Below are 24,673 nucleotides of genomic sequence, written 5' to 3'. Positions count from 1 at the left end.
AGTTCGGGATTTTGGCCGTCGCCATGATACAAAAACACAGACTACTCCCAGACTGGACAACACCGTGGTAGCGAGCTGTCAATCAAAGGGTAGCCATGCCCTGAAGCCTCCCCTGCTTTATGGTCTATTTGACTCTAAACGGGAACATAATTTACTAAATGAACATCATGCTGTATTGAAGAAGACTTGGAACTAGTGATTGAGACCATAAACTCATGTTTACAATGTTTACCTAGGTAATAAATCAAGTGAGAAGTAGGCTCATTTTCTCATAGACTTCTTTTTACAACCAAAGGAGTCGCCTCCTGCTGGCTGTTAGAGAGAATGCAGGTTTAAGGCACTTCAGCATTGGCTTCACTTCTCAGACCTGGAGGTGTTCCACTGAGTGATACACAGCACTCTCTTGACTCAGCACCCATTAATGATGTGTTAGTATAACCCGGAGAAGGATGGCTTAGTGCCAGACTGAGAGATCACAGTCAGGTCATTTTAGAAGGAATTAAATGCAAAACAGCTTCAGTAAAAACAAGCAGGGAAATGACCTGAAATGACTTGGCAGGTTAAGACAACAGCGAGGAAGGTCCACATCTAAATCAGAAGAGTGATGATTAATCTTATTCACAAAATAGGGTATAAATGTTTAAAAAAACGGCACAAAGTGAAGCAGAGAGAAATCTAGTGTTCGCTAGTTGGACACATGGTCGATGGAGAACATCAACATACCACTGAGCTCTCTGCAGCTGTAGTAGCGGCCCTCTTAGTGTCTGGTCCTGGCATATGAAATCAAGATTGAAGTCACCCGGCCAAATTCTCTAGGAAGACAAAAGGGTCTAACGGACCCTGTGAGGACGATCCTCTGGGCCGTGGTCCGGGGCGAGCTTTTAACCCTTTGTTGTGAAATCAGCTCCATACTGCCAGCAGTGTACCAGCCAGCTGATACTTAAAAACAAAAGAGAAAAAAAACAACCCAAACTGAGGGAATCTCTCTGCCTTGTCCTGGCAGTAACGCTGAGCCATTACCTAAACTGAGGATACAGTTTCTGTTCTTTCATCAGAACTGCAGCGCAGGTAGAGAGCTGGTTTCTGAAAATCCATGGAGGGCCTCCTGGGAAGGTCAACCATAGAACAAACAGAAACATTTTGATTCTTGAAATACGCAAACAAGTCCCTGCTTGCATTTTCAGATGGACGATTTAAATATTCTCACAAAGATAGAACACGCTGGAGAGATTATATATCTGGTCTGGCCTGGGAACGCCTCGGGGTCCCCCAGGAGGAGCTGGAAAACGTTATTGGGGAGAGGGAAGTCTGGAATTCCCTGCTAAGCCTGCTGCTCCCGCAACCCGGCCCCCGATAAGTGGAAGAAAATGGATGTATGGCTGGATGGATGGATGGATGGATGGATGGATGGATGGACAGAGATAGAAACCCCACAGTGGGGTCAGACACACAGTTAAACTCAGACATTTGGTCTGAATGCAAAAGAATCCCTCTCATCATACTTTTCAAATGCTTCCCCATTTTACTATTCTTTAGACACACACAAGCACACACTGCATGCATAAGGTCAGGACGACTCAGACGAACAGAACTGAGCATCCTGCTGACAGTGCATGGTATGAGAAACGGAGGGACTGTCGGGTTTACGACACCCAGAGCATTAATATATCATCAACAACTATCGTCTATGTGAAGATATAGAGGAGTAATGTCTACCTGAGCAGAGAATGAAGTCTCTCTCCCTCTGTGTGTGTGTTGGAATCAGAGCTTCTCTGTGCTTTGTTGACATAGCCGGGCCGGCTACGCGTGCCTTTCAGTGCATGTGAGTGTGCCCCACTGGCTAGCTGTCCCGACGGTGTCGTCATGGAAACGTAGCACCCACCCTCCCTCCCGCCCGAAACAATGAAAGTGAGGAGGACATGTCCAGCTCTGTTTCCTCTGCAGTTCACTGCTTCTCCTTTACCTTTCTGAACTCCTTTCCCTCCACTCCTCATTCTTTCTCTAAATGTCACCTGTTGTGTTACTTGTAGTTCCAATTTTAACCTATTGCACGTAGGAATGGTAGAAAGAGGAAGCAGCCACAGTGGGTTGTGCAGTCAACAGGTTGTTTGTGTTGCTGTAAAGTCCCAGTGCCACATGGTTCCTCACCACGGCGTTTTGCTCATGACAACACAGCTCAGTTATCCTTTTTTCCAAAGTATCACTTCTCAACTTCAATATCACATTTGCGTGGGCCGTGTACGGTAACGAGACGGTGACGAGAGGATTGCCACATTTCTCCTCGATGGCATCACATCATAGTAACAGAGGTGACGATGCAATAATATACACAGAACACAGCACACCGCCAAGATGCACCTTCTACACATTCATCAGGGAAATTGGAGATTATGGATTCTTCGGCTCAGCTGGCTGAGCGTGCTCATGATGCCTTTAACGCAGCGGGATGGAAAGACACGGACAGAATGTGTGTGCGTGTGTGTGTGTGTGTGTGTGTGTGTGTGTGTGTGTGTGTGTGCTTGTGTGTCAAGATTCCAGTCACGACAGCAATCTGGTCTCACTCATGAAGTCAATGCATGAGCTGCTTCTCGCTTTCAGCATCTCCATTTCTGAATCAACAGGGAGGGGCCCTGCCTATGTTTGTGTGTGTGTGTGTGTGTGTGTGTGTGTGTGTGGTCGCGGGTTATGATTTTCGAAAAATAAACAACTAATTCCCAGTGATTATCAAATAGTATTTTTGCTTGGAATGCACATCCCCAGTATGAACCTTCATTAATAATGTTATGGTGTGTCCCAAAAGTGTACAACTGATCATAGATTAACTAGTAACTCATTTTTAAAGAGACAATTCTGTGCCTTTTATATGGATGTCCAATCAGTGTTGATGATAATTGTAGTCCATTTAAGAAATACCTCAGTGCATGATATATTGACCCAGAGAGCCGAGTTCTCCTGCTGCAAAACCAGTTGTTCTTCCTGCATCCAGCGCCGTCATTTGACAAGTCAGTGGTGGATGCAAGGAAGAACTACAGGCTAACTCAGCTTGGACTTCTCTGGGTAGTCAATATGGATGTAATAAGAGAACTGGATACAGCGTTGGAGCCCCGTTCATTCCTATGAAAGTTGCTCAGTGGTGCATGAAGCCTAAATGGCTCGACTTCCGTCTGGAAAAGTACCCGGATCTTGGGCACATGGAACATGCGCAGAATAGCGTCCGCTCGGTCACATGACTCGGTCACGAGGTCCCAACGTCACGCCGTCGTCACAGCTTGCGCTCCAGCCTCGGTCTGGGTCTCATTCACATGAACGCAGGAAGGGAAATAACTCTGGATTCAGCTATTAGTTCATTTTACAACTTTAAAAACTTAATTTTTTAAATAAGGGCTATCTAGGTGTTCGTACAGGGAAGTTGATTCACCTCAAAAAAAATTATCTGCTGAGTTACAGACGTCTCTTTCCCAATGTAAGTCTATGGGAAAAAGTATTTTTGGGCCCAATGCATGTCAGGACACAGAAGTTGCAGTGCCGCCGTTTGGCCACTACGAAAGTTGGGATCGAAGACCAGAGCTCTTCCTGGGGGCTTGGTAGCCATGCAGGGCCGTGTTCCACGACAGACAAGACTTCCTTGTTCTCTTCGCTTGTATTGCAAACTGCGAAAATGGCTTCCGAAAATATGAGTGCAGAGGATGTTATGGATGAGGATACATTTTACAGTGTTTTGGCTGTATTTATTCGAGCTAGAGTATATGGCCGAAGAAATGCAGCAGAGAGAGGCCGACGTTGGACAGAAGCTTGCAGGTTCATTGAGCTGGCTGAATCCGAGTTGCTGTGGCCACTGACTGGGTGTCTGTCTCCTGGAGCTGCCGAGTGCCGACCGCTCTCCTTCCGGCGGGGTGGTCTCCTGAACGCGGAGGGGGGACGAGACGAAGGTGCGGGTTATTTTCTCGTATCTGCCACTTTGGATTTAATCCAAACAGACCGTACAGACCCCGGTTAGTGGCACACAAACACACAGGTGGCTAACGTAGACTATAGGCCGACGCCACACGGGAAGATTATCGGATAGCGGTGTTATTTTGACCGGCTCTCAGCGTTTCAGTAGTTTGGTTGAATTTTTCGTATTCTTGCCCTGCTGTTAGTTAGTAGCTTTTTTATAATTGATCACTGTAGATTTAGATTGTATGGACCCAGTAGTAGAGGTGAAATGCTGCCCCCTATCTGTTTGGAGCAGGTGGCCAGATCTTAAACACAGCACCTTTAAAGGATAATGAAACCTTTCTCTTTTGCTTTCTGTTTGTTATTGCGTCATGTGACTTGTTGCCGGAAGACAAACGTGAAGAAAAAAGTTATATTTCTCTGTAGGGTCCTCCTTTCCGTAATGTTGTCAGACACTTCTAATAACAATCTGAGCCTGTCAGTGGCAGTAAACAAGCACTTTTAGTGAACGTAAACTGACGGTACCAGGTTGCCCCCAAATCATTACATCACAGCCTGATTAGTGGTTGACGGCTGCAGTGTTCTCCCTCAATACTGGACCAGTTTAAAAAAATAGTTGTGCCCATTAGTGACTCACTTTGACACAAAAACATGGGAAAATAAGGTCCAGGTTGAAAAATGCCAAAGTTATTCCTTTAAGTTTGACCTTCAACTCTGACCACATATCTCTCCACTACCACCACCACTACCACCACCCAGCCTTTTACATCTCCTTTACCTCCATTCAAATGATATGCCCTATTGTGTATTGTGTATTGTGTGGGTGTGTGTGTGTGTGTGTGTGTGTGTGTGTGTGTGTGTGTGTGTGTGTGTGTGTGTGTGTGTGTGTGGTCCTCAAGGGAGCGTGTGCTCCATCAGCAGATGTCTAACACAGCCCTGAAAGCCTTATGGCCTTGGGCTGTCAAACTCCTTTATGGAGCATGAAGGTGAGAGAGAGAGAGAGAGAGAGAGAGAGAGAGAGAGAGAGAGAGAGAGAGAGAGAGAGATGCATTGTTGTGAAGGACAGATAAAGAGTGTGTGTCCCACAGTTTAATTGTTAATGTGTGGAGACATTTTGACCTTTTCTGCTGCTGTCTTTGAGTGCCCTTCAACAGCCTCAACCTCAGAGCGGAAAATAGAGGGATGAGGACGGACAAACAGTTTTTTCTAAAGGTTAAGTTAAGGGCAGATTGCAGCTACTTCAGTTTATCCCTCTTAAAGCATAGAACACACTCATGTTGTGTGTTTTAGTTTCATTATTTCCTGAAGATGTCACACTGTGACAAATTGATATTTTGAGATTCAGCTTGATTTTCAGTTTGAGATGAGAATTTTTGAGAAACAATATCTCAGTAAGTGTCTCTCTAAAGTGTCAAGTGTCACTCTGATGCAAACGGAAGATTAAAGTTAGACTAATCGACTAGGCTGAAAGTGAGAAAACACTCAGAAAACAGTCAAAATTGATCGCAATTTAATCTACAAGTTTAAACATTGGGTATAAGATATATAGATTATAATAATCAAATGGTATTTTAAATGAGGCTGAAATCAATATGTCCCCAGTTTCTGCTGTGGTTTTTGGTTAGGAATGCTCGGTGTGTGGTGTAATGTTTGATAAAATGCCAGCGGGGATTGTAGTCTAAGAGGAGCTTAAGAAAATATTAAGATTGCATTTAAAAGACAAAACAAAAAAGCAAGAACAAACTAACAAATACTTTAAGATTAGAAAGAAATTGCATTTAAAAAAGCAATGAAAACAAAAAGCCAATAAATAGTTAATGGTTTAAATAAGTTATGTATATAATTTAATTGGAAAGCTGCAGTAAACATTAATGTTTAATGCCCTGATTTAAATGAGCTGTGAGACAGTTTCAGCAGAAGCAAAGAGCTGTAATGCAACATGGAGCGCACATGAACATGTTTAAACAGGCCATTTAATTGGTTGTCCGTCCGTCAGTCCCATTCTTGTGAATTTCTTGGACTTCTTCCACTTGGACTCGAGGAAGAACCGATTAGATTTTGGCGGTCAAAGTTCACTGTGACCTCACAAAACACGTTTTTTCGGCCGTAACTCAATAATTCATATGCTAATTATGACAATTTCACACAAATGCCTAACAGGATAAAATGACATTTTGGACAAACACGGATGTAAACTGCAACTTGGCTGGTTGGCGGAGGCGTACAAACGCCAGGCGGTAATTCCAGTATTGTAGTGACTCACTGTCAACAAATGAGAGGACAGGCACACTGGGGGCTTTGTCAGGAGCCATTAAGAGCTGCAGTGCAAATGAGAGGTCAAGGACAGAAAAACAAGAATTCATTCAGCTAATTCAATTCCATTTCCATTTATTACTGAAACATGTTTGCAAAGAACACCACTCTTTGTGTGCGTCCTAGTATACAGTAGGATTTTTTAAACAAAATGGTAAAAAGTGGATCGAATTTGAAATTTTAGAGCAGAGCACCAACAGATGCCATCGTGTTCTTTGTTCTTTTAGGGAGTGTAGTGCCTCGAAATGGAGACCTAATGACTCAAGAACTCTCTGACTGACCATGTCAGTCAACCAGCAATTTCTTACAATCTTATCAGCTTCTTTACTACATGTTCTAAATGGTTCTACATAGAGCCGTCACATGTCCAAAAGAAAAGATGCATTTTTAATGTATTACTGCAGTGCTCCGTACATATGATATCCTGAACAATGCTTTTCATGCTTCATGTATTTTTCTTTTAACATGAACAGACTGTCTGACCTGAAGCAGGGCTGTGTTCAGGGCCACTTCAAGTTCAAATGATGGTTACTGGACTATTTTGAATTAATATTTTTGATACATTGTAAAAATGATCTGAGGTCCCCACAAAGTTTTGAGCTACTTCCATTGAAGGCTCTTTTAACTCTGACTGTCAGTAAGGGGAGCTTATGTGGGAGTGTTGTTGTGGGTAGGAGGAGCTTGACCTTCAAGAAAAACTTGAATGGATCTTATTTATTTGGGAACAATAAAGAAACAAGGCTGCTAGTGTGGCTGACAAAAACAAAGTCTGATTATCAAGATTTATTCACAAAGCAAAACCACATGTAGAGTTTAAGGTCCTTGAAGAGCTCTACTGAAATAGCAGAGCTTGCTTCACTCTTAATGTAATGAGAAGTTTTCATGTTGGTATCTTGTCAGATGTGAAACAACATTTAATTCCCAGTAACGTTTGATGAATTGATGATCAAAGAATGAAGAATGAGAATAACAAACTGAAAGGAAAAAAAATATATAATAATGTTTTTGGAACATCTGTATGTACATATTATGAACATGTGTTGTTACAACCAGGGTTTGACTGATGGGATAGTACAGATACCAGTACTTAGCATAGACTGTATATAAGAAGTTGACGTAGTCACTCATTGGTGGACTAACGTTTTGAAGCAAGTTTGATATTTTGGCCGTCACCATCTTGTTTTTTTGGAGCCAGAAGTGACTGTATTTGGATGACAGGGTGGAGCTAGGTACCTGTTAGCATAGCAAACGCTAAGTTACCAGCTAACACTAGCACTGGCTAGCTAGCGTGGTTAGCGAGGTGCATCCATAATTCACGTTAACTTTGATGTTAATCAGGATGCTCATTTTGGTTAGTGGAAAACAGGCTTCAAACAAAATGTACTTACCAGAAAAAAATTATCAGCCAACTCCATGTCCTCATCATCCTCATCATCCTCATCATCCTCATCATCCTCATCATCATTATCATCATTATCCTCCTCATCAAGTGAGAAGTAGACTCATTTTCTCATAGACTTTTATACAATCAGACTTCTTTTAGCAACCAGAGGAGTCGCCCCCTGCTGGCTGTTAGAAAGAATGCAAAATAAGGCACTTCAGCTTTGGCTTCACTTCTCAGACCCGGAGGTTGCCTCTTGGATTTTAGTGATGGATGAGGAGTCAAATTGAATTACATATTTTTAAGCAATCAGTGCTTAATGAAGATAATTCCTCCAAAGAGCTATAGGAGTTGTCATGTAAGTAATCTTGTTCTTCTTTTTCCTGCACAGGCTCGGTTAGATCGAACGCCTCCTCTTCCTCCTATGAGATAAGGTGAACAGGTTTTGATCCCTGCTCCTGATCTGTTTTGGGAACCTGTTGTAATCCAGCTGGATCCAGATGATGGAGCGCCTGCTGTGTCTGCTGGTCCTCAGCTCGGTAGCCCTGAAGGAGGCTGTCGGTAAGTTCTACTTCAACTCAAACTAACATGCATGTCCATGTGGGGTTTTCAGAACACACACACACAAAAACACACACCTACGCAAATATATGGGCAATTGCTGTGTTGGGCTGACGATGGCCGGTTGGAAAATGTTAACATGTCACCCAACCCTAATATACAGTGGGCCAGGCCCTGGGCGCCAGCAGTAGGGGGGCCGAGTCCCACATTCTTTTTAAATTGCGGATCACTGTATCCCCACAAATGCCCCTATACTGCAACACAGTAAAAGATGTTGCAATCATTCTCGACCCTGTGCGCGTCCCACCCACCCGACCTGTTATGAGTGCCAATCGTCACTGCCGTCCCGCAAAAATATGGGTTAATCAAGTATCTATAATAGTAGTAATATAGTATCTATATCTGTCAAGTCAATGTAGTTGAGTACAATATTTGTCATTGAAATGTAGTGAAGTAGAAAACAATGGAAATTGTGAAGTAAAGTGCGAGTATATATCTCAATTGTACTTTAGTTCAGTACTGGAGTAAATGTACTTTCCATCACTAACACAGTTATTGATTGTGTTTTACAGTAAGTCTGTCATCATGATACAACCTCTCCAGACATTTAACAAGATGTTGGAAACTAATTCACATTCTTTTGCCAACTTTTCATCCGTTACATACAGATGGACATATATTATCGTAGTATGTTCAGTTAGAAAGCTGAATGTGATGTTTACTCTGAGACCGACTGGGAGACTGATGTGGGGATAAAGATACGGTGTAAGATGTTTTCCTCTGTGCTGAAGGGAATTGCTGAAGGGGAGGCATTTCAGAGTGTAATGACAAAATCCCCTCGAGGTTAGGAAACCTGGTTGGACTGACACCATTAGAACCACAATGCACTGGGTTACAGTTGTGTACGGTAGATACACAGCTCAGAGCAGTGTGTGAGGAGCCTGCTGTACAGTAGTGATGGATGGACCCTCGTACCTGGAGAACAGATTTACTCTCACCCTTCCCTCCTGTCCTCCTCCACCCTTCAACAGAAATACAACCCAGGTTTAAAACCCCTTGTTACTCGGCCTTGGACAGTCTCAGCAGTATTTCTGAGATGCCCTGTTACGCCACTGAAATGTATTGTGTCACCCCAAACTGAATGAGACTCAGGTTTTAGGCTAGGGGGTTCAAGTGAAATTCATTAAATTTACAAATTTGACCTGGATTGTCCTACTTGTACGAAGGAACATAAATGAGACCAGCTATTATAACGATGTCTCAAATCAGTAGGATGGATGTCAAGGATATATCAGTCTTCACTTTGCACCTAAGACCTTTTACAACAATGTAAATATCATTTATTTTAGACAATTCAATCACTCTGCTTTTCCAACTTTGGATAAAAAAAAAAAGAAAACTTAATATTCTGTGTTATGCATTCTACATTTCTTGGCATTTTGCAGCTGGTGCAGTGTTCATAGTGTTGTATAATGATTAAGCTATATTAGTCTCCCCGCAGTGTCTGGGCATTTTTAATCCTTCAGATAATAATGCATCTAGCTTCAAGGAGAGACTGCAGACTGACTAGACTGTTAAAGATGCATGTCTTCCATTAGACCTGCATTTCAAGCCAGATTACACGATAAAGGCTTATTCCTTATAGGGCTCATAAAGCTTTACAGCGTGAAGGGGGTGTGTAGCTTTTCACATTTTAAATCAAATCTTTGACATTGGGCTGTAGTTCATCCGAGACGTTTTGAACAGTTCTCACAACTCTAATTCTTCACCACAGACTGTATAAAAAAAGATGGACGACGTGACGGCTCCCCAAACGTGAAGCCTCTCACATTTCAACATCTGTTAAGATTTGAAAAAATCTTTTAGTGTGGGCCAACCTTTAAGCTTTTCAAAGTGAATCAGTCAGCCAGTAAATCAGTAAAAGGCTGGCTTGGCTGGTAGGAGTTACTGTATATGAAGACACAATAGAATTGTCCAGGACACAACTGTATAGGTCCTCAGCATCGGGACGTTTCTGGCACAGGGTTCGGTGTCTGATTTAGTGTGTTGTGTTAAAAATGTTGTTTCCAGGTGGAGACGTGTGTGTATCGGGTCATGACAGCGGGCCGGTGTTTGAAGAACAGCCAAACGGTCTAATCTACCCAGAGGGCCTCAGTGAAGGCAAGGTGACTCTCAGCTGTCAGGCCAGAGCTAGTCCAGCTGCATCCTACAGGTGGGTAACACACACACACACACACACACACACACACACACACACACACACACACACACACACACACACACACACACACACACAGGCTCTCTCTAGCTGTGTTCAATCTATGTTCTGACACCCCCCCCACACACACACACACACCAGAACAGACTCACATTTCAAAACGACATCAGCATGGGTTACCCACGAGGCAACTCTTTCACGCTGAGCCTCTGCCACTCTGAAACCTTGTGGTTTGTCACTAATGTTTATTACCTCCTATTTGCTGTGTTCTCATCACTTTGTCTTGCAGATGGCTTGTGAACGGCACAGAGGTCCCGCTGGGTATGGACCTGCGCTACACCCTGGTGGCCGGCAACCTGGTGATCAGCAGCCCCGAGTCTGTTCGAGACACGGGCTCTTATCAGTGTCTGGCCATCAACCGCTGCGGCACCATCATCAGCCGAGCAGCTAACCTCAAATTTGGCTGTGAGTGAGAACAGACCTGTTTGAGTTACCCGAGTGGCAGTCATTGGCAGAGACAGAAGAAGCTTCTGTTACGATCTGAACGTGACAGTAATCGTTTTCTTCCATTCCTTTCTCTCTTGTCTACTTCACACCTTTGAATGTTTCTCCAGACCTCCATGACTTCCCTCCGGACAGCAGGAGTCCTCAGACAGCGTATGAAGGCATAGGAGCTTTCCTGGCCTGCCAGCCTCCGACACATTACCCAGGTATCCATCTACTTCCTGGAAAACCTGGAAAATTTCACACTAGTAATTTAGTATTTTAAACCACCTGGAACAGGGGTCAGCAACCTGCGGCTCCGGAGCCACATTTGTGGCTCCCTGCGAATTTTTAAAAATGGAAATGAATAACTGTTTTTTGTTTAAATTTTCATTTTTATTTATCATTGTTGTAGGTCTATGGTACGACGGTGCGACGGAGTATTAGGGCCACATTGAGGGAAAAAAATTAATATGAGATTTCGAGAATAATGTCATAATATTATAAAGTAGTAATTTTACGTGTTATTTTCTTTTTTTCTCGTAAAGTTATGACTTTATTCTCGAAATCTCAGATTTGTTTTCCTCAATGTGGCCCTAATACTTCGTAATACATTTGCACTTTGGCCCTCACTGCATTAGACTTATACTTGTATACTATATACTTAGATTTATACTTGTGTTACCTTCATCACAATGCTCAAATGTTTTGCGGCTCCAGACAGTTTTTTTTTTTTTGCCTGAAATGTCTCTTTTGATAGTAAAGGTTGCTGACCCCTGACCTAGAAGATGATGTGCTGTCAGCTGGGAAATATTTTTTCTTAAGTTTTCTTTCACTGAGAACCTAACTGTCAGAAAACCTACAACCGCCTGAAGCTGTCGGGGGGGTTCAAAGGTCACAGTGTTTTAAATGAGCCTCTTTTGGCATGAGGGTGAAATATGAAACGAAATGACTCTGCTGACCGTTTCCATATTGAAATGTGAGCATTGGCAGGATGGCAGTAAGTACAACCCGGTGCATTCCGTCTGCGTTACTAATGAATGTGATTTGCCCCAACCTGTCTCCTCTCCAGCTCTGTCCTACCGCTGGTTAATCAACGAGTTTCCCAACTTCATCAAGCAGGACGACGGCCGCTGGTTCGTGTCACAGGTAACGGGGAACTTGTACGCGGCTAAAGCGGAGCCCAACGACACCGGGAACTACTTCTGCTTCACCACCATCAACATGGACATCAGCACCAAGAGCACCTTCAGCAAGGCCAACCAGCTCACTGTGCTGCCTGATGGTATGAAGGCTTTGCAGCTGGTTGACTGATTTATTAGCAGCCACATGTAGCTTCAGCACAGAGGTCTGCAGAAAACTGTGTAACTGATGAATGAATATTAACAAACAGGACACCTTTACTGTGGATATCCAATCAGTGCTGATGGTAAATGTAGTCCACTGGAGAAATGAAAGAATATTCATGAATCATGAATATCCACCAAATCTCAAAGCTAACACATCTCACTCTCTCACAGCGATCTTGTCAGTAATGTAAAAGTAAGTTGCTCCAGAACAAAACCACAGGCCAACATCACTAATACGGCAAATTTCTTTATTATGTGTGTAACATTTAGATATACATCACAGTAGGCGGTGCAAATGTCACCACCCAGTTCTTAGATTAAAGAAGAGGTTTTACAATCTGCATGGGATTTAACATGAATATTTACAATTGTATTTTATTTCAGCCAATCCCAGGAAGTCAGCTCCGAACATCAAAGTGCGCTTCCCTGCAGAGACCTATGCCCTCGCAGGACACACCACTCAGTTAGAGTGCTTCGCCTATGGAAAGTAAGTGAAATCATTGCATCATGTGTCGGCAGGTTATTTTGGGTTGAGAGGTTGTGCCCTCTCCAGCTTTACACTTGTCTTAATGATACGTCTTCCTCTCAAACTTTCTTAAAACTGGATCCCCATCTGGTCCCTGTGCCGTTTCAGTTTGAAACTACCATTTCTCCTTTACTCCTCTCTCACAGCCCAGTCCCCAAACTGCGGTGGAGGAAGGTGGACGGTTTGATGCCGTCCAAGGCAGGCTCCAGTGCCGAGGGTCCCACCCTCATCCTGCCAGACCTTTCCTTCGACGACGAGGGCGTTTACGAATGTGAAGCCTACAACTCAGAGGGAAGTGACACATACCAGGGACGCATCAGTGTGCAAGGTAAACAATGTACCAGCAACGTTACGTAATATTCCACTTATGAAAAGGGACAAAACGTCTCGCTGTAATACACCTTTATAGTTCACTTCCTCACTGTGTTTCTATTCGTTGAATGCCATTTATACCGTCTCTGTTCGTACCTTTCTTCTCCAAACCTCCAGCTCAGCCGGAGTGGTTGCAGGTGATGAGCGACTCAGAGGTGGAGATCAGTTCGGAGCTTCTCTGGGGTTGTGTTGCTGCCGGTAAACCACGACCCTCCATACGCTGGCTGCGCAACGGACATCCACTCACCACACAGGTATCATGCACAGCATACTGTACTATATACATCCACACACAAAGTCATGTTAAAGCACTGCTGTTTTTTAGGGAATACTTTCACCCAGAGAAAGTTCATTTCCTTTGAATTAGAGAATCCATTAAACCCAGAAAAGGTCCTATTTTCTGCCATTTCTTATAAAACTAGAGGAGACGCAGGAACTCAAGTTCTTCTTAACTTGGCATTCAACTAGGAGGAATAGTACGGAGAGAGTTTTCCCTGTTGTGAACGACTGGGTGCTGATGTGAAATGTTCCAATCGTCACATTCACAATAAAGTCAAAGTAGAGGGAATAATGTGAATTGGTGTAGAATTGATTGTGACATTTCAATTCCCATACATCACAGCAGCACACATATGCAGAATACATGTACTGTATGTTTCCCAGCTCACACATCCTTTTTTTCTTCCCTTCATTCACTTGCTTTTCTCTTTCTTTCGTTCTCTACCTCCCGCATCACCTCTCCCTAACCAGGACCGGGCAGAGGTGAATGGGGCTCGTCTTAAGATCAATAACCTGGCCCTGGAGGATTCTGGGATGTACCAGTGTGTGGCTGAGAACAAACATGGAACCATCTACTCCACCGCTGAGCTCAGAGTCCAAGGTACAAGTCCAAGGAAGTACTGTCTTTAGTTTCCCTCATTGACACTCAATGTACTGTTTTTATTGTTTAGTGGTATTATTTTTAACTTTTCATTCCCAAAATTAGATTTCTACAGAGCCACCCTAGACCCCTAGGAGAACATTTGTATTAACTCGTTCCCTCCAGTTAGTAACTCGTTCCCTCGAGTTAGATATCTTGTTCCCTCGAGTTAGATATCTTGTTCCCTTGGGTTAGGGAACTCGTTCGAGTTACTTCATAGAGCACTTAATGGGAAAAATACATTTCCCTTGTATTTATGCAAATTGAAGTTGAATATGATTTAATACTGTATCACTGTCACTCCTCTGTCTTTCTTCCACCCTCTGTGCTCCCGTCCTTCCAGTTCAGGCTCCAGACTTCAGGTTGAATCCAGTAAGGAGACTGATCCCAGCAGCCAGGGGGGGACAGGTGATGATCGAGTGTCGCCCTCGAGCCGCCCCGAAGCCCAGCCTGTTCTGGAGCCGTGGGACAGAACTGCTCACCAACAGCACCAGGTAATACTGAGTTAACCTCATGTTCATACGTACGCTGCATTTGCTTCACATTTTAAAACCATGTAAAACAAAGACTGGTCATTTTTATCAATATCTATATGACTCATTTCCTTCCCGAGGGTATTTGTCCTTAGGAAGACTCGTGCTGTGAAATAGAGAAACTATGAGGCTCAGCATAACATACAGCATGAAATAAACAGGATACCTGGATATGCATACAGAACAGGAAGTCATCAGTTGACTGCTGTACAGAATATCATGCTGTATACTGTAGGATGAGGCCTGCACCTCAGTGTTTTACTGAATAACAATGCTCGTTCTCACTTGCTCTCTCGCTCCACCTCTCACGTGCATGAGCGTACACTACATACTGTAGAAGACGGGAGGCTGAAGCAGGACTACACAGTATCAGCATTGATTCATGGAGAGACCTTCGTCTGGTCAGCAAACATTACTGCCAAGCAGCTGAACTATAGAGTGATATTGTGGTTTTAGCTGACGTGTGTCGCCACACTGTTTTGACGGATGCTCGTTCATGTCTATGTAGAGCGAGCACAAGCGCGAGCAACAGGACGCTGACTTTCGTTGACGTAACGGCCACAGGTGTCGCTGTTAACAAGACATTTCTGATTCTTACATAGAGTCCCTTTAAAGGTCTAGTGTATAGGGTCTGGCGGCATCTAGCGGCGAGGTTGCAGATTTTAACCAACTGAAACTTCTCAAGTGTGCCAAGCGTGTCGGAGAACTACGTTGGCCGACGCCAAAAAAACGTGAAAACGGGAATGTTCCACTCTAGAGCCAGCGTTTGGTTTGTCCGTTCTGGGCTACTGTAGAAACATGGCGGCCAGCTCCGTGAAGAGGACCCCCTCCGTAAGTAGATTTAAACGGCTCATTCTAAAGTAACGAAAACACAATGATTCTTATTTTCAGGTGATTATGCACTAAAGAAAACTTATTAATCATATATTCCAAATGCTACACAGTGTGCCTTTAAATATCTGCCAATACAAGTCCAGTAGCAGCACATGTTGCCTAAAGAAGCCTCAGATTTCTGTCAATGGTTTCCTATGTTGTACATCTTTGTCTATTAATGTTTTATATAATGTAAGATCTTTATAAAGCCAACAAACCATCCATTAACTACAAAGCCAAGCTATTGATCCTGTAGATTAACTTAAAACGTCTCATAAACAAATCATTTTCACACAAAGCACTTAGTTCCAATCTGTAGATTGTACTACACCATTGATTTAATCTACTACCAAAGTCTAAAGTGTCTGCAAACAAGGGGTTGCAAGAAATGGTGCTTTCTAGGTATACAGTAGTCTCATACAGCAGTCCATACCATTTACATTTCTTGTTTTAATCCAGATGAAGCTCCAGCTCAGGTACAGTAGGAACCTGGAGGTGTAAGTCATCATCATTACTCACACGTACTGTAGGTGTACCAGTGATGAAACTATGATGAGAATGTTTCTCGTTGAATTACACATCGCTGTATGTCTCCTAAATGTGTGAGTTACTCATATCGCAGCAGGTGCTACATTCTCTTGATAGCGAGGTCATCACCGCAGTCTCACCCTGCCTCAGTCTAACGACGAAACTCACAGCTCCACTCTCGCAACTTCAGGTTCAAGCGATAAACAACGGAAGCTACAGCGATGTCATCATCTGCAGGGCAAGCAAGCCCTTGGTTTCTGCTCAATCTGAGAGATGCAGTTAATTAAAAGAACAACCTTTAACTCACGTCAACTGTTGAATGATTTAGCTCTACATGGAGGTACCTACGGTACCATACGTGTGTGTGCATCGCAGGATTTATTACTGTTGATTTCATCAGATTCTGTCACAGCTGCAGGACGAGTCTGTAACCACCTGAGTGTTGGTGTGTGTCGTATTGATTCAGAGGGTTTAGGATGGACACACAATGTAGAGGCAAAGTCTTGTCCATCTGATATTAAAGGGATAATTTGCCACCTTTTTATGTGATGTCCCGTCAGTGCTGATGGTAAATGTAGTTCACTGAAGAAATAAATTCCCCAGTGCGTGCTGTATTGACCGAGAAAGCTGATTCCTCCTACTTGTGGAGGCGTGCCGGCTGTGCCTGCATGTACCAGGATGCATTGCGCATGAGCGGCGAGTTTGCTATGTTACACAAGCTCTGTTTTAGTCTGATAAATAAATAAAATAAACTCACAAAATGTCAATGAAGGGACAATGAAGGAAACATTCCTACACCTAAACAGGAATATACAAACGTACACCTTCTGAATTCATGTTTCTCTCTTACGTCGAACTAAGAGTCATCGTAACACACTTCATTCAAACTGGACAGATCATTTATTTTGGTCAAAATAAATCCTTAATTCACAGAGTAAGATGTGAAAATATGCCAGCTCTACAGGCTGTTTCCCCCCCCCCACTATATCTCTCTGCCGTACCCGGCGGCCCATTGGCGGCTCATTGGCGGCTCATTGGCGGCTCATTGGTGGCTCATTGGCGGCCCATTGGCGGCTCATTGGTGGCTCATTGGTGGCTCATTGGTGGCTCTCTCTCCTTCTCCAGAGGCACACCATTAAATTAGCAAAATCCAAAGACAAATATCGCCCTGCTGGTCTCGGTTATCTCTTCCAGTTTAGATTTCCAGTTTATCTGGAAAAGACAATGAAGATCCTGGAGAAGGTCTCCAGCACACTTCTGTCCCAGTGAGGAGGTAAACTCATGCACAGCAAAGCTCACACGGCTCTCTCTCTCTCTCTCTGGGTTGTCGTCTGCGACAGCATCCAACAAAAAGTGCCCACGCTGACATTCATTACAGCAGAATGATTCTGTTTCTGTTGGCATCGGAGGGCAATTTGAGCAAAGGCTCCACCGGTCGGTGTTTTGCTCTCGGCAGCTCAGGTTCTGGAGGGTTCCCAGCGGCCATATCCTCCCCGCTGCAGCAGCAGCCTCGAGCGGCCTCTCTAATATCTGAGTCAGCAAAAACACTGTAAAAATGGGGCATTGTGCCCCACAACTACCAGAGCTGAAGTAGCACTTTGTAGTTCTTTCTCGCCTTCTACAACGTTACTATGACGTCACTGGATGCAGGAAGAACAGACACAGAAAATATATCGACAAGAACTGCAGCCATTTCTCACATTCCTAACTCAGATATAATATCGGTAGATAATAAGGTTGAAAATCGTCGAATTTTCCCTTTAATGTTCTACCTGTGAATCGTCGTTGTCTCTATAAGTGGTCAGCAAACACTCTACTAAGTGTCAGTCGCTTGACATGCTTTTAAGGGTTTAAGCTTTCAAAATAGTGAGGATTACATCAGATGAATTGAAGAGGCAGTTACTCAGTTACCCATTTAGTTTTAATTTGATTGACAGCACCTAATGGACTACACCGTCCTCCCGTAGTCCAAACACATCAGTCACATTCACTCATTCAGTGCTAAAGCAGCAGAGTGGGTGTTAAACTGCCAGTCATTTACAGCTACAAACCACCAAGCTAAATGAGTAGCTGTTTACAGGTACGCCGTTCTGTAGTATGGAAGTGATACTTAATACTTGATACTCTGTCTGGCAGATAGCCTCAGACTAATTCAACTCCAGATTGTTTTAGTACAGGAAACAATGTGTTCTATCATCCCTAGCTGTTCTGATGATTTACTCACACACAGCTTTACAACAATATCCAGCAGAGAAGACAAAACATAAGCCGTCAGACAATCACATTTGGCCGACATGTCTAAGCCACTTATTTGGCAGTGAAGCTGAAAGTGACACACAAAGCTGCATTCTAATTAACAAACTGCACTGCGGACCAAAGCCTGCAAGCTAGTTCAGATATAAACCACTACAACTCTGCTGTAGGGATGAGCAGCATTCCTCCAAAACACATCCTCTCATTTAGTGTTTTGATGATGGAGGTGGAGACGGCTGTCTGACATGTCACTCCAAAATCTCTGTAATATTGTAGGTGTTCCATTAAAACCACTAAACCACTAAAGTGATGTTGTACAGCAGCAGTCTGAAGAGTTAGAGCAGTGGGCTGGTGGCTGAAGCAGACCAGCTGGGAATATGTGAATGATAACATAAAGTGAGAGCTGCAGGTGGACACAATAACAGGAACACCTGCTCCATACAACACAATGTAATACATTAGCACTCATCTTTGTGATGCCTATAATGTCCATGTTCTGTGATGATATTTGAGGGAATAGTTTGTGATGTATTGGATTACATGAGAGTTGTTTTCAGTATTTTGCATTGAGTTGGTAGCAGTATAGTAGTCAGCCAGCTGTGGGCGCTCTTTACTCTCCGTATGCTCGTGTCTTCTCAGAGTCACGGTTACTCCAGACGGCATCTTATGGATCCACAACATCAGCAGGGCGGACGAAGGGAAGTACACCTGCTTTGCTGAAAACTACCTGGGGAAAGCCAACAGCACCGGACACCTGTCTGTCAGAGGTACACACTGACACACATCACACACACTGAAGCAAACCGTCCAACGGCAGAAGCCTTGTGGTTTTAAAAACGGCAACAAACTAACGCTTGAAATGTCAGCTGTGACCGCTCCATCCAGACTTCCTCAACTCAACAACAACGCTGAATTTTCTGGCTTCAAACAGACTTCATATATACCTCCAGAACTGTAAAGGCTTTTTTTGTTCGTCTGTTTTTTTATTCTTTTGTTTTACAGTGTATGGCCTAAATGTTATTCTATATTTTAATCTAAATTGAATTCTTAAAGATAAAAACACATTTTAAATCCCAAGTAATTTGCAAAAATAAATATTATCACGAATGACGAATAAATGAGCCGCGCTCATATACAATATTGGCTTATTAGCCTATTGCAGATAGATAGAGCCAGAGCAACACGCCCTCCTCTCCACCATGGAACCTTGAGAGCGGACCAGATATTTGTTTTTAATTCACATTTTTGGTGGTCAAAGGTCACCTGGTGACCTCACAACACGTTTTTGGCCATAACTTAAGAATTCATATCCTTATTATGACAATTTCGCACAAATTTGTAATAGGATAAAATGATGAAGTGATGACAGACATGGATGTAAACTTGCAACTTGACTGGTTGGCGGAGGCATACTACCGCAAGGCGGTAATTCTAACTTAAAAAGTGTCAAAATGTATCCTCATCAAATATGTTGACTGTTTGTAGTAAAGATTTAATTATTTATTTTTAAGAATTTCAAATAGATATCTGTATGGGTGCTAGTTAGAATGTGAATCAGCTTTCATTTTGTTCCCAAACTGTACAGATGCCACTAAGATCACGCTGGCTCCTTCCAATGCCGACATCAACCAAGGGGAAAATGTGACGCTGCAGTGTCACGCCTCCCACGACCCCACCATGGACCTGACCTTCACCTGGGCCCTCAACGGGGTCCTACTGGACCTGGAGGACTCTGCCGGTCCGTACCACCGGGTGGAGGGGGTGAGTCCTGTGAGGCATAGTGGAGAGAAGTTGGTACTTTGTGTGTAAGACTGGAAACCCTGCAGAACCATGCTACTGCATGGAGGTTAATCATTGCGGTGTGGTTGTTAAAACATTGGGCAGGAGGTTTTGTGAGGCGGTAGTAGGGGAAGAGGGGACATCATTGAGGCTGTCTTTAATTTCATTCAGGCTTCAGCAAATAACCACGATCGGCCATTAGCAGAATCCACCCGAGCTTTGAGGTTGTAAGTAACCATAATTCTCATGAAAAATAAATAGCTGCTTCTTTGATCACAGCTTTTCTCTCTGGCTGTACTGAAGAGGATGAACATTGTTTTTTTAGTGATTATATATTTTCTAATGGCCTTTTACTCTTTCTACCAAACTCTGAAAACTTAAACTGTGTTTGGTCTGAAAATAATTTAGCAGTTTTCCCTGGAGGTGGATATTACAAATAACTGCTTGGATCTATTATCCAGGTCCCTTACCGCCCCCTATCAATTAAAATGTAGGCTAATTGTCTCCCCTGAATATCAGTGTTGATTATGGTTCATTAAAAAAGCATGTCATTGAATGCCCAATAACAGATTAGATTAGACTGTACAGATGGAATATCGCATTATAGCATTAGTTTCCCAGGGAGCAAAAATGTGAATATGAATTATATTTATGAATGTTAAACAAGTTAGAATTTTGACATTCAGACTTTAATTAGGTCTCGTTATTGATCACAAACAGCAGCCAATCAGAAAGCCACTTCGAAGATGTAGGTTTCATTTCTACCATGGGTGGGGGCAGGGGGACACATATGATGCTACATATGATGGTTAAGTCTCGTCTTTAGCGGGGAAAGCTCGTCTTTAGCGGGTTGAGCCTCGTCTTTAGCGGGTAGAGCCTCGTCTTTAGCGGGTAGAGCCTCGTCTTTAGCGGGTAGAGCCTCGTCTTAAGCGGGTAAAGACTCATCCTTAGCGGGTTAAGCCTCGTCTTTAGCGGGTAAAGCCTCGTCTTTAGCAGGGAAAGCCTCATCGAAAAAAAGCCTCAGATGATGGTTGTAAAAGCAAGTCTAATTATTGTGAAAATGTGAATTTGAATGTAGGACTGAACCGGCATAAAAAAAACAGATACACACACAATCGGACCTCGAGAACACCTCAATGCCCAACCATAATTTCCGGACAGCAAGTTGAACATTTCACGGTACCTGAGCACAGGGCCTGGCAGAAATAAGCTCCTAAATGAGATTAACTACACAGGTCATGTTCCTGCACCTGCATATCTAAATGTTTAATGAATGCTGATGTGATAACATGCTGCTGTTAGCCAGTTGTGGGTCCAGATGAAAATGAGCTCCTGTAATCTTCAGCTCAGCTGGTTATGGTCAGTTCTGCCTCAGCATGAGTATTGCCTTCTGTCTGTTATACTCATGACTAACACAGTGTTTAACTCTATTGCTGCTCCGCCTGTGCCCTTTCAGAAGGAAAACATCGGTGACCTGTTGACTGTGAGTGCTCAGCTGAGTCAAGCAGGGATGTACACCTGTACAGCTCAGACTGTTGTGGACAGCGCCTCAGCTTCAGCCAAACTTGTGGTTCGAGGTAAGACGCCTCAGAGCTGTCTTGTCCTGTCCCTCGTCCTGTCCGTCATGTGACATCTGAATCATGAAGTACTGATCAACCTCCTGTTACTTTAGTTAACAGATACTCACTGAGATGTGAATGTTTTCATTTACTCTGTCAAACAGTTCCATTTCTGTATTGTGTCCAGGCCCCCCAGGACCTCCCGGAGGTTTACTGGTGAAGAACGTCGCTGAGGCATCGGTGGAGCTCAGGTGGAGTCGAGGCTACGATAACCACAGTCCCATCGGCAAATATGTCATCATGGGCCGATCGTCGCTCTCATCAGAGTGGAAGAAGATGAGGACAGGTGTGTGTGTGTGTGTGTAGAACTAGAATCAAATGTGGGTCCTGATGATGCAGGATGAACGAGTTAGCTGTCAGTCTGCATAACTTCATGTTTACTCCTCTGGTTCATTTGTAAAACATCAGTGTGAACATGAACCGGACCAAATGAACTGAACTGCAGGTGTGAAAGCACCCTAAGTCGGTTTTACAGTATTAGAATTTAGCTTTTTAAATGTGAAGTACTCTGAAAAATGATTTTTGTGTTATAGAAATGTATCATGGACATAATGTCATTATTTTTGATATTTTTTAGACTAAATGGATTAGTTTAAAAAAACAATAACATAGATTGAGATTGAATATTGATGCTTATCCATGTGAATAAACACACATCTGCTCTCCGTACACCAGACCCGGTGAACATCGAGGGGAATGCGGAGTCAGCTCGTGTGATGGGCCTGATGCCCTGGATGGATTATGAGTTCCAGGTCATCGCCAGCAACATCCTGGGCAGCGGAGAGCCCAGCGTGCCCTCACACACCATCCGCACGCAGCAAGCAGGTGAGGGGACACAAGTGGGCTAACCCAGACTTTTGCCCAGGGCTTGCTGGACCTACTCCAGAGCAGGGTTAGCACCGAGTTTACAGAATTATCCCTTAAAAATCAACTAAACATTTGGGCTAAAAGTCGCCCGTGTGAAACGGGGCTAAAGTAAAGAGGGGAATTGTTTGAAATTGTAGAATGTTAACAGTAGTCACATGTTGCATCAGACATTTAACCCAGGGTTAGCAGAAGTGTGAAAAACCCTCCTGAAAATCAATGGCAAAAAGTCACTGGCAGTCATTTTACATTTAACCCCAGTTTACCCTGGACTCCACCACCACCCTAACCCCTGACCACAGGCCTGTAATGAGAAGTATGGACGTATGAGAGTAAAATCAAAGCCTCTCCAGAGCAGCGGTGTAGCAGCTGTACAGCAGCTTCCTTCAGTGAGAGTTCTAGAGGTTTATTCTGAGGTTCAGGATCAAATGGAAACATCACCATCATGAAAACTGTTCAACAAAAATACAAATGAAAATACATATAAAATGTGGCAGTGATGTGGCAAAATATTGTCTTTGTTTCTGGTCATTGCAACTGACAGATTTTTGGCATAACTCTAACTGAATTGGTTATGATCTTAAATGAGCTCCACTTAGCGTTGAAATCGATGCAGCAACAACCAGAGATATCGTCTTTTTTATTGCCACACCTCCTTCCTTGTCAAAACCTGGCACCTAAATTCCCACAGTGCATCTCACCCGCCGACAGTTCGATGACGGATTCAGGTGTGCTACGCTAGTAGCGGCTAATGTAGCCTGTTAATACATGTGTGTCTGCCAAATAAACTAAAGAAATAATGTTGTAAGATGAAAACAGAGTGTGTATCCTTGTGCATTCGGAAATGATTTAGTTTGTGGGAGAGGTTATTGTTTGAAAGCATCATATGTTGTTCCATATATCATGTATGTCATCTTGTGTTTTATATATTTGGCCCTCAGCTCCCACAGTGGCCCCCAGTGGTCTTGGAGGAGGGGGAGGAGATCGCAATGAACTCATTGTTACCTGGACGGTGAGTCGATGACTCTTTTGTGTGTGTGTGTGTTCTTTGTGTACATAGTACAGTATATTGTACATGCACAGAATGAGGCCTGTGGACTTTTGGAAGCACACTACAGTAGAAAGGGTTCTCTTAATGGACAGTATGAATGATTACAGCAAGAAAAACCTGTGTCAGTATTCACACGGGCACCTGGCTATTGTTTTAAAGGTCCCACATCGTGCTAATTTTCAGGTTCTTACTTGTGTTTGGGTTTCTATTAGAACATGTTTACATACTTTGATGTTGCTAGGCAACAGCTCGGGTCCATGTTTACGTCCTGTCAGCTGATGTCATTCACATACACTGCAACAGGAAATAAACTGGGACACATTTAGAAATGTTGACATTTAAAACTTTGAAATGGTCTAAATATTGTAGATTTGTGACATCACAAATGGACAGAAACGGCTTGTTTCAAAAGCTCAGTTTCTGAATACGGGCTGTGTTTGTTTCTCTGTGGATTAAGCGTTTCACAGTATTTATATAGAACTTAAACCTGCTTTATAATATTAAAGCCATGAAAATGTCACTTTTTACAATATGCACTGGAAGTTGAAGTTGTGTTCGCTGTCTGTTGGAACATTGGGTTTGGGCCCATTTGTCTTTGTAGAGGTTCACATCTTAATTATCTGCTGAACCTTCCAGCCTATGGCCAGAGAGTACCAGAATGGCGATGGCTTTGGCTACACCCTGGCATTCAAGAAGCAAGACGCACCGTCCTGGACGGTGGTGCGTATTCCTCACGTGGAGTCGTCGAGACACGTTTACTACAACGAGAGCCTGACGCCGTACAGCCCCTTCGAGGTGAAGATCAAAGCTTACAACCGCAGAGGAGAAGGTCCGTTCAGCCAGATCGCCGGGGTCTACTCTGCAGAGGAAGGTGAGTTCAACCACGTCTCAGCGTACCACCCCCGTTCTAATCAAGGTGCACGTTTACTGCTACGCAGCTTTGTATAACAGAGCAACTTATTCTTATTGTTGTTATTATAATGATAACATTTACAATGATTATTGTCATTATTATTATGAACATGAACTATTGGGATTATTTTCCACAGTGTTTCCCGGTCAGATATATTATTGTTAGTGGAGTGAAATAGATGGAGGCATTAAAAAAATCGAAC

The 24,673-nt window shown here is 43.3% G+C and overlaps 1 protein-coding gene across 1 annotated transcript in view; it reads left to right on the top strand.

Annotated features, from left to right (window-relative positions):
- Positions 1 to 24,673, top strand: part of cntn2 (contactin 2) — a 62,764-nt gene that overhangs the window by 25,698 nt on the left and 12,393 nt on the right. The window contains exons 2-18 of the mRNA XM_074648980.1: positions 8,022 to 8,191; positions 10,262 to 10,403; positions 10,699 to 10,874; positions 11,024 to 11,119; positions 11,965 to 12,177; positions 12,626 to 12,728; positions 12,914 to 13,095; positions 13,257 to 13,393; positions 13,890 to 14,019; positions 14,402 to 14,552; positions 18,885 to 19,012; positions 19,831 to 20,006; positions 21,481 to 21,601; positions 21,771 to 21,929; positions 22,319 to 22,468; positions 23,449 to 23,519; positions 24,195 to 24,429. Of these exons, the coding sequence (XP_074505081.1) occupies positions 8,131 to 8,191; positions 10,262 to 10,403; positions 10,699 to 10,874; positions 11,024 to 11,119; positions 11,965 to 12,177; positions 12,626 to 12,728; positions 12,914 to 13,095; positions 13,257 to 13,393; positions 13,890 to 14,019; positions 14,402 to 14,552; positions 18,885 to 19,012; positions 19,831 to 20,006; positions 21,481 to 21,601; positions 21,771 to 21,929; positions 22,319 to 22,468; positions 23,449 to 23,519; positions 24,195 to 24,429 (2,431 nt within the window). The 5' untranslated portion in view covers positions 8,022 to 8,130. The remainder of the gene's footprint in view (positions 1 to 8,021; positions 8,192 to 10,261; positions 10,404 to 10,698; positions 10,875 to 11,023; positions 11,120 to 11,964; positions 12,178 to 12,625; positions 12,729 to 12,913; positions 13,096 to 13,256; positions 13,394 to 13,889; positions 14,020 to 14,401; positions 14,553 to 18,884; positions 19,013 to 19,830; positions 20,007 to 21,480; positions 21,602 to 21,770; positions 21,930 to 22,318; positions 22,469 to 23,448; positions 23,520 to 24,194; positions 24,430 to 24,673) is intronic.

The sequence above is a fragment of the Sebastes fasciatus genome, chromosome 1 (genome assembly GCF_043250625.1).
Source record: "Sebastes fasciatus isolate fSebFas1 chromosome 1, fSebFas1.pri, whole genome shotgun sequence".
NCBI classification, from domain to species: domain Eukaryota; kingdom Metazoa; phylum Chordata; class Actinopteri; order Perciformes; family Sebastidae; genus Sebastes; species Sebastes fasciatus.
This window is presented reverse-complemented; position numbering and strand designations above follow the sequence as displayed.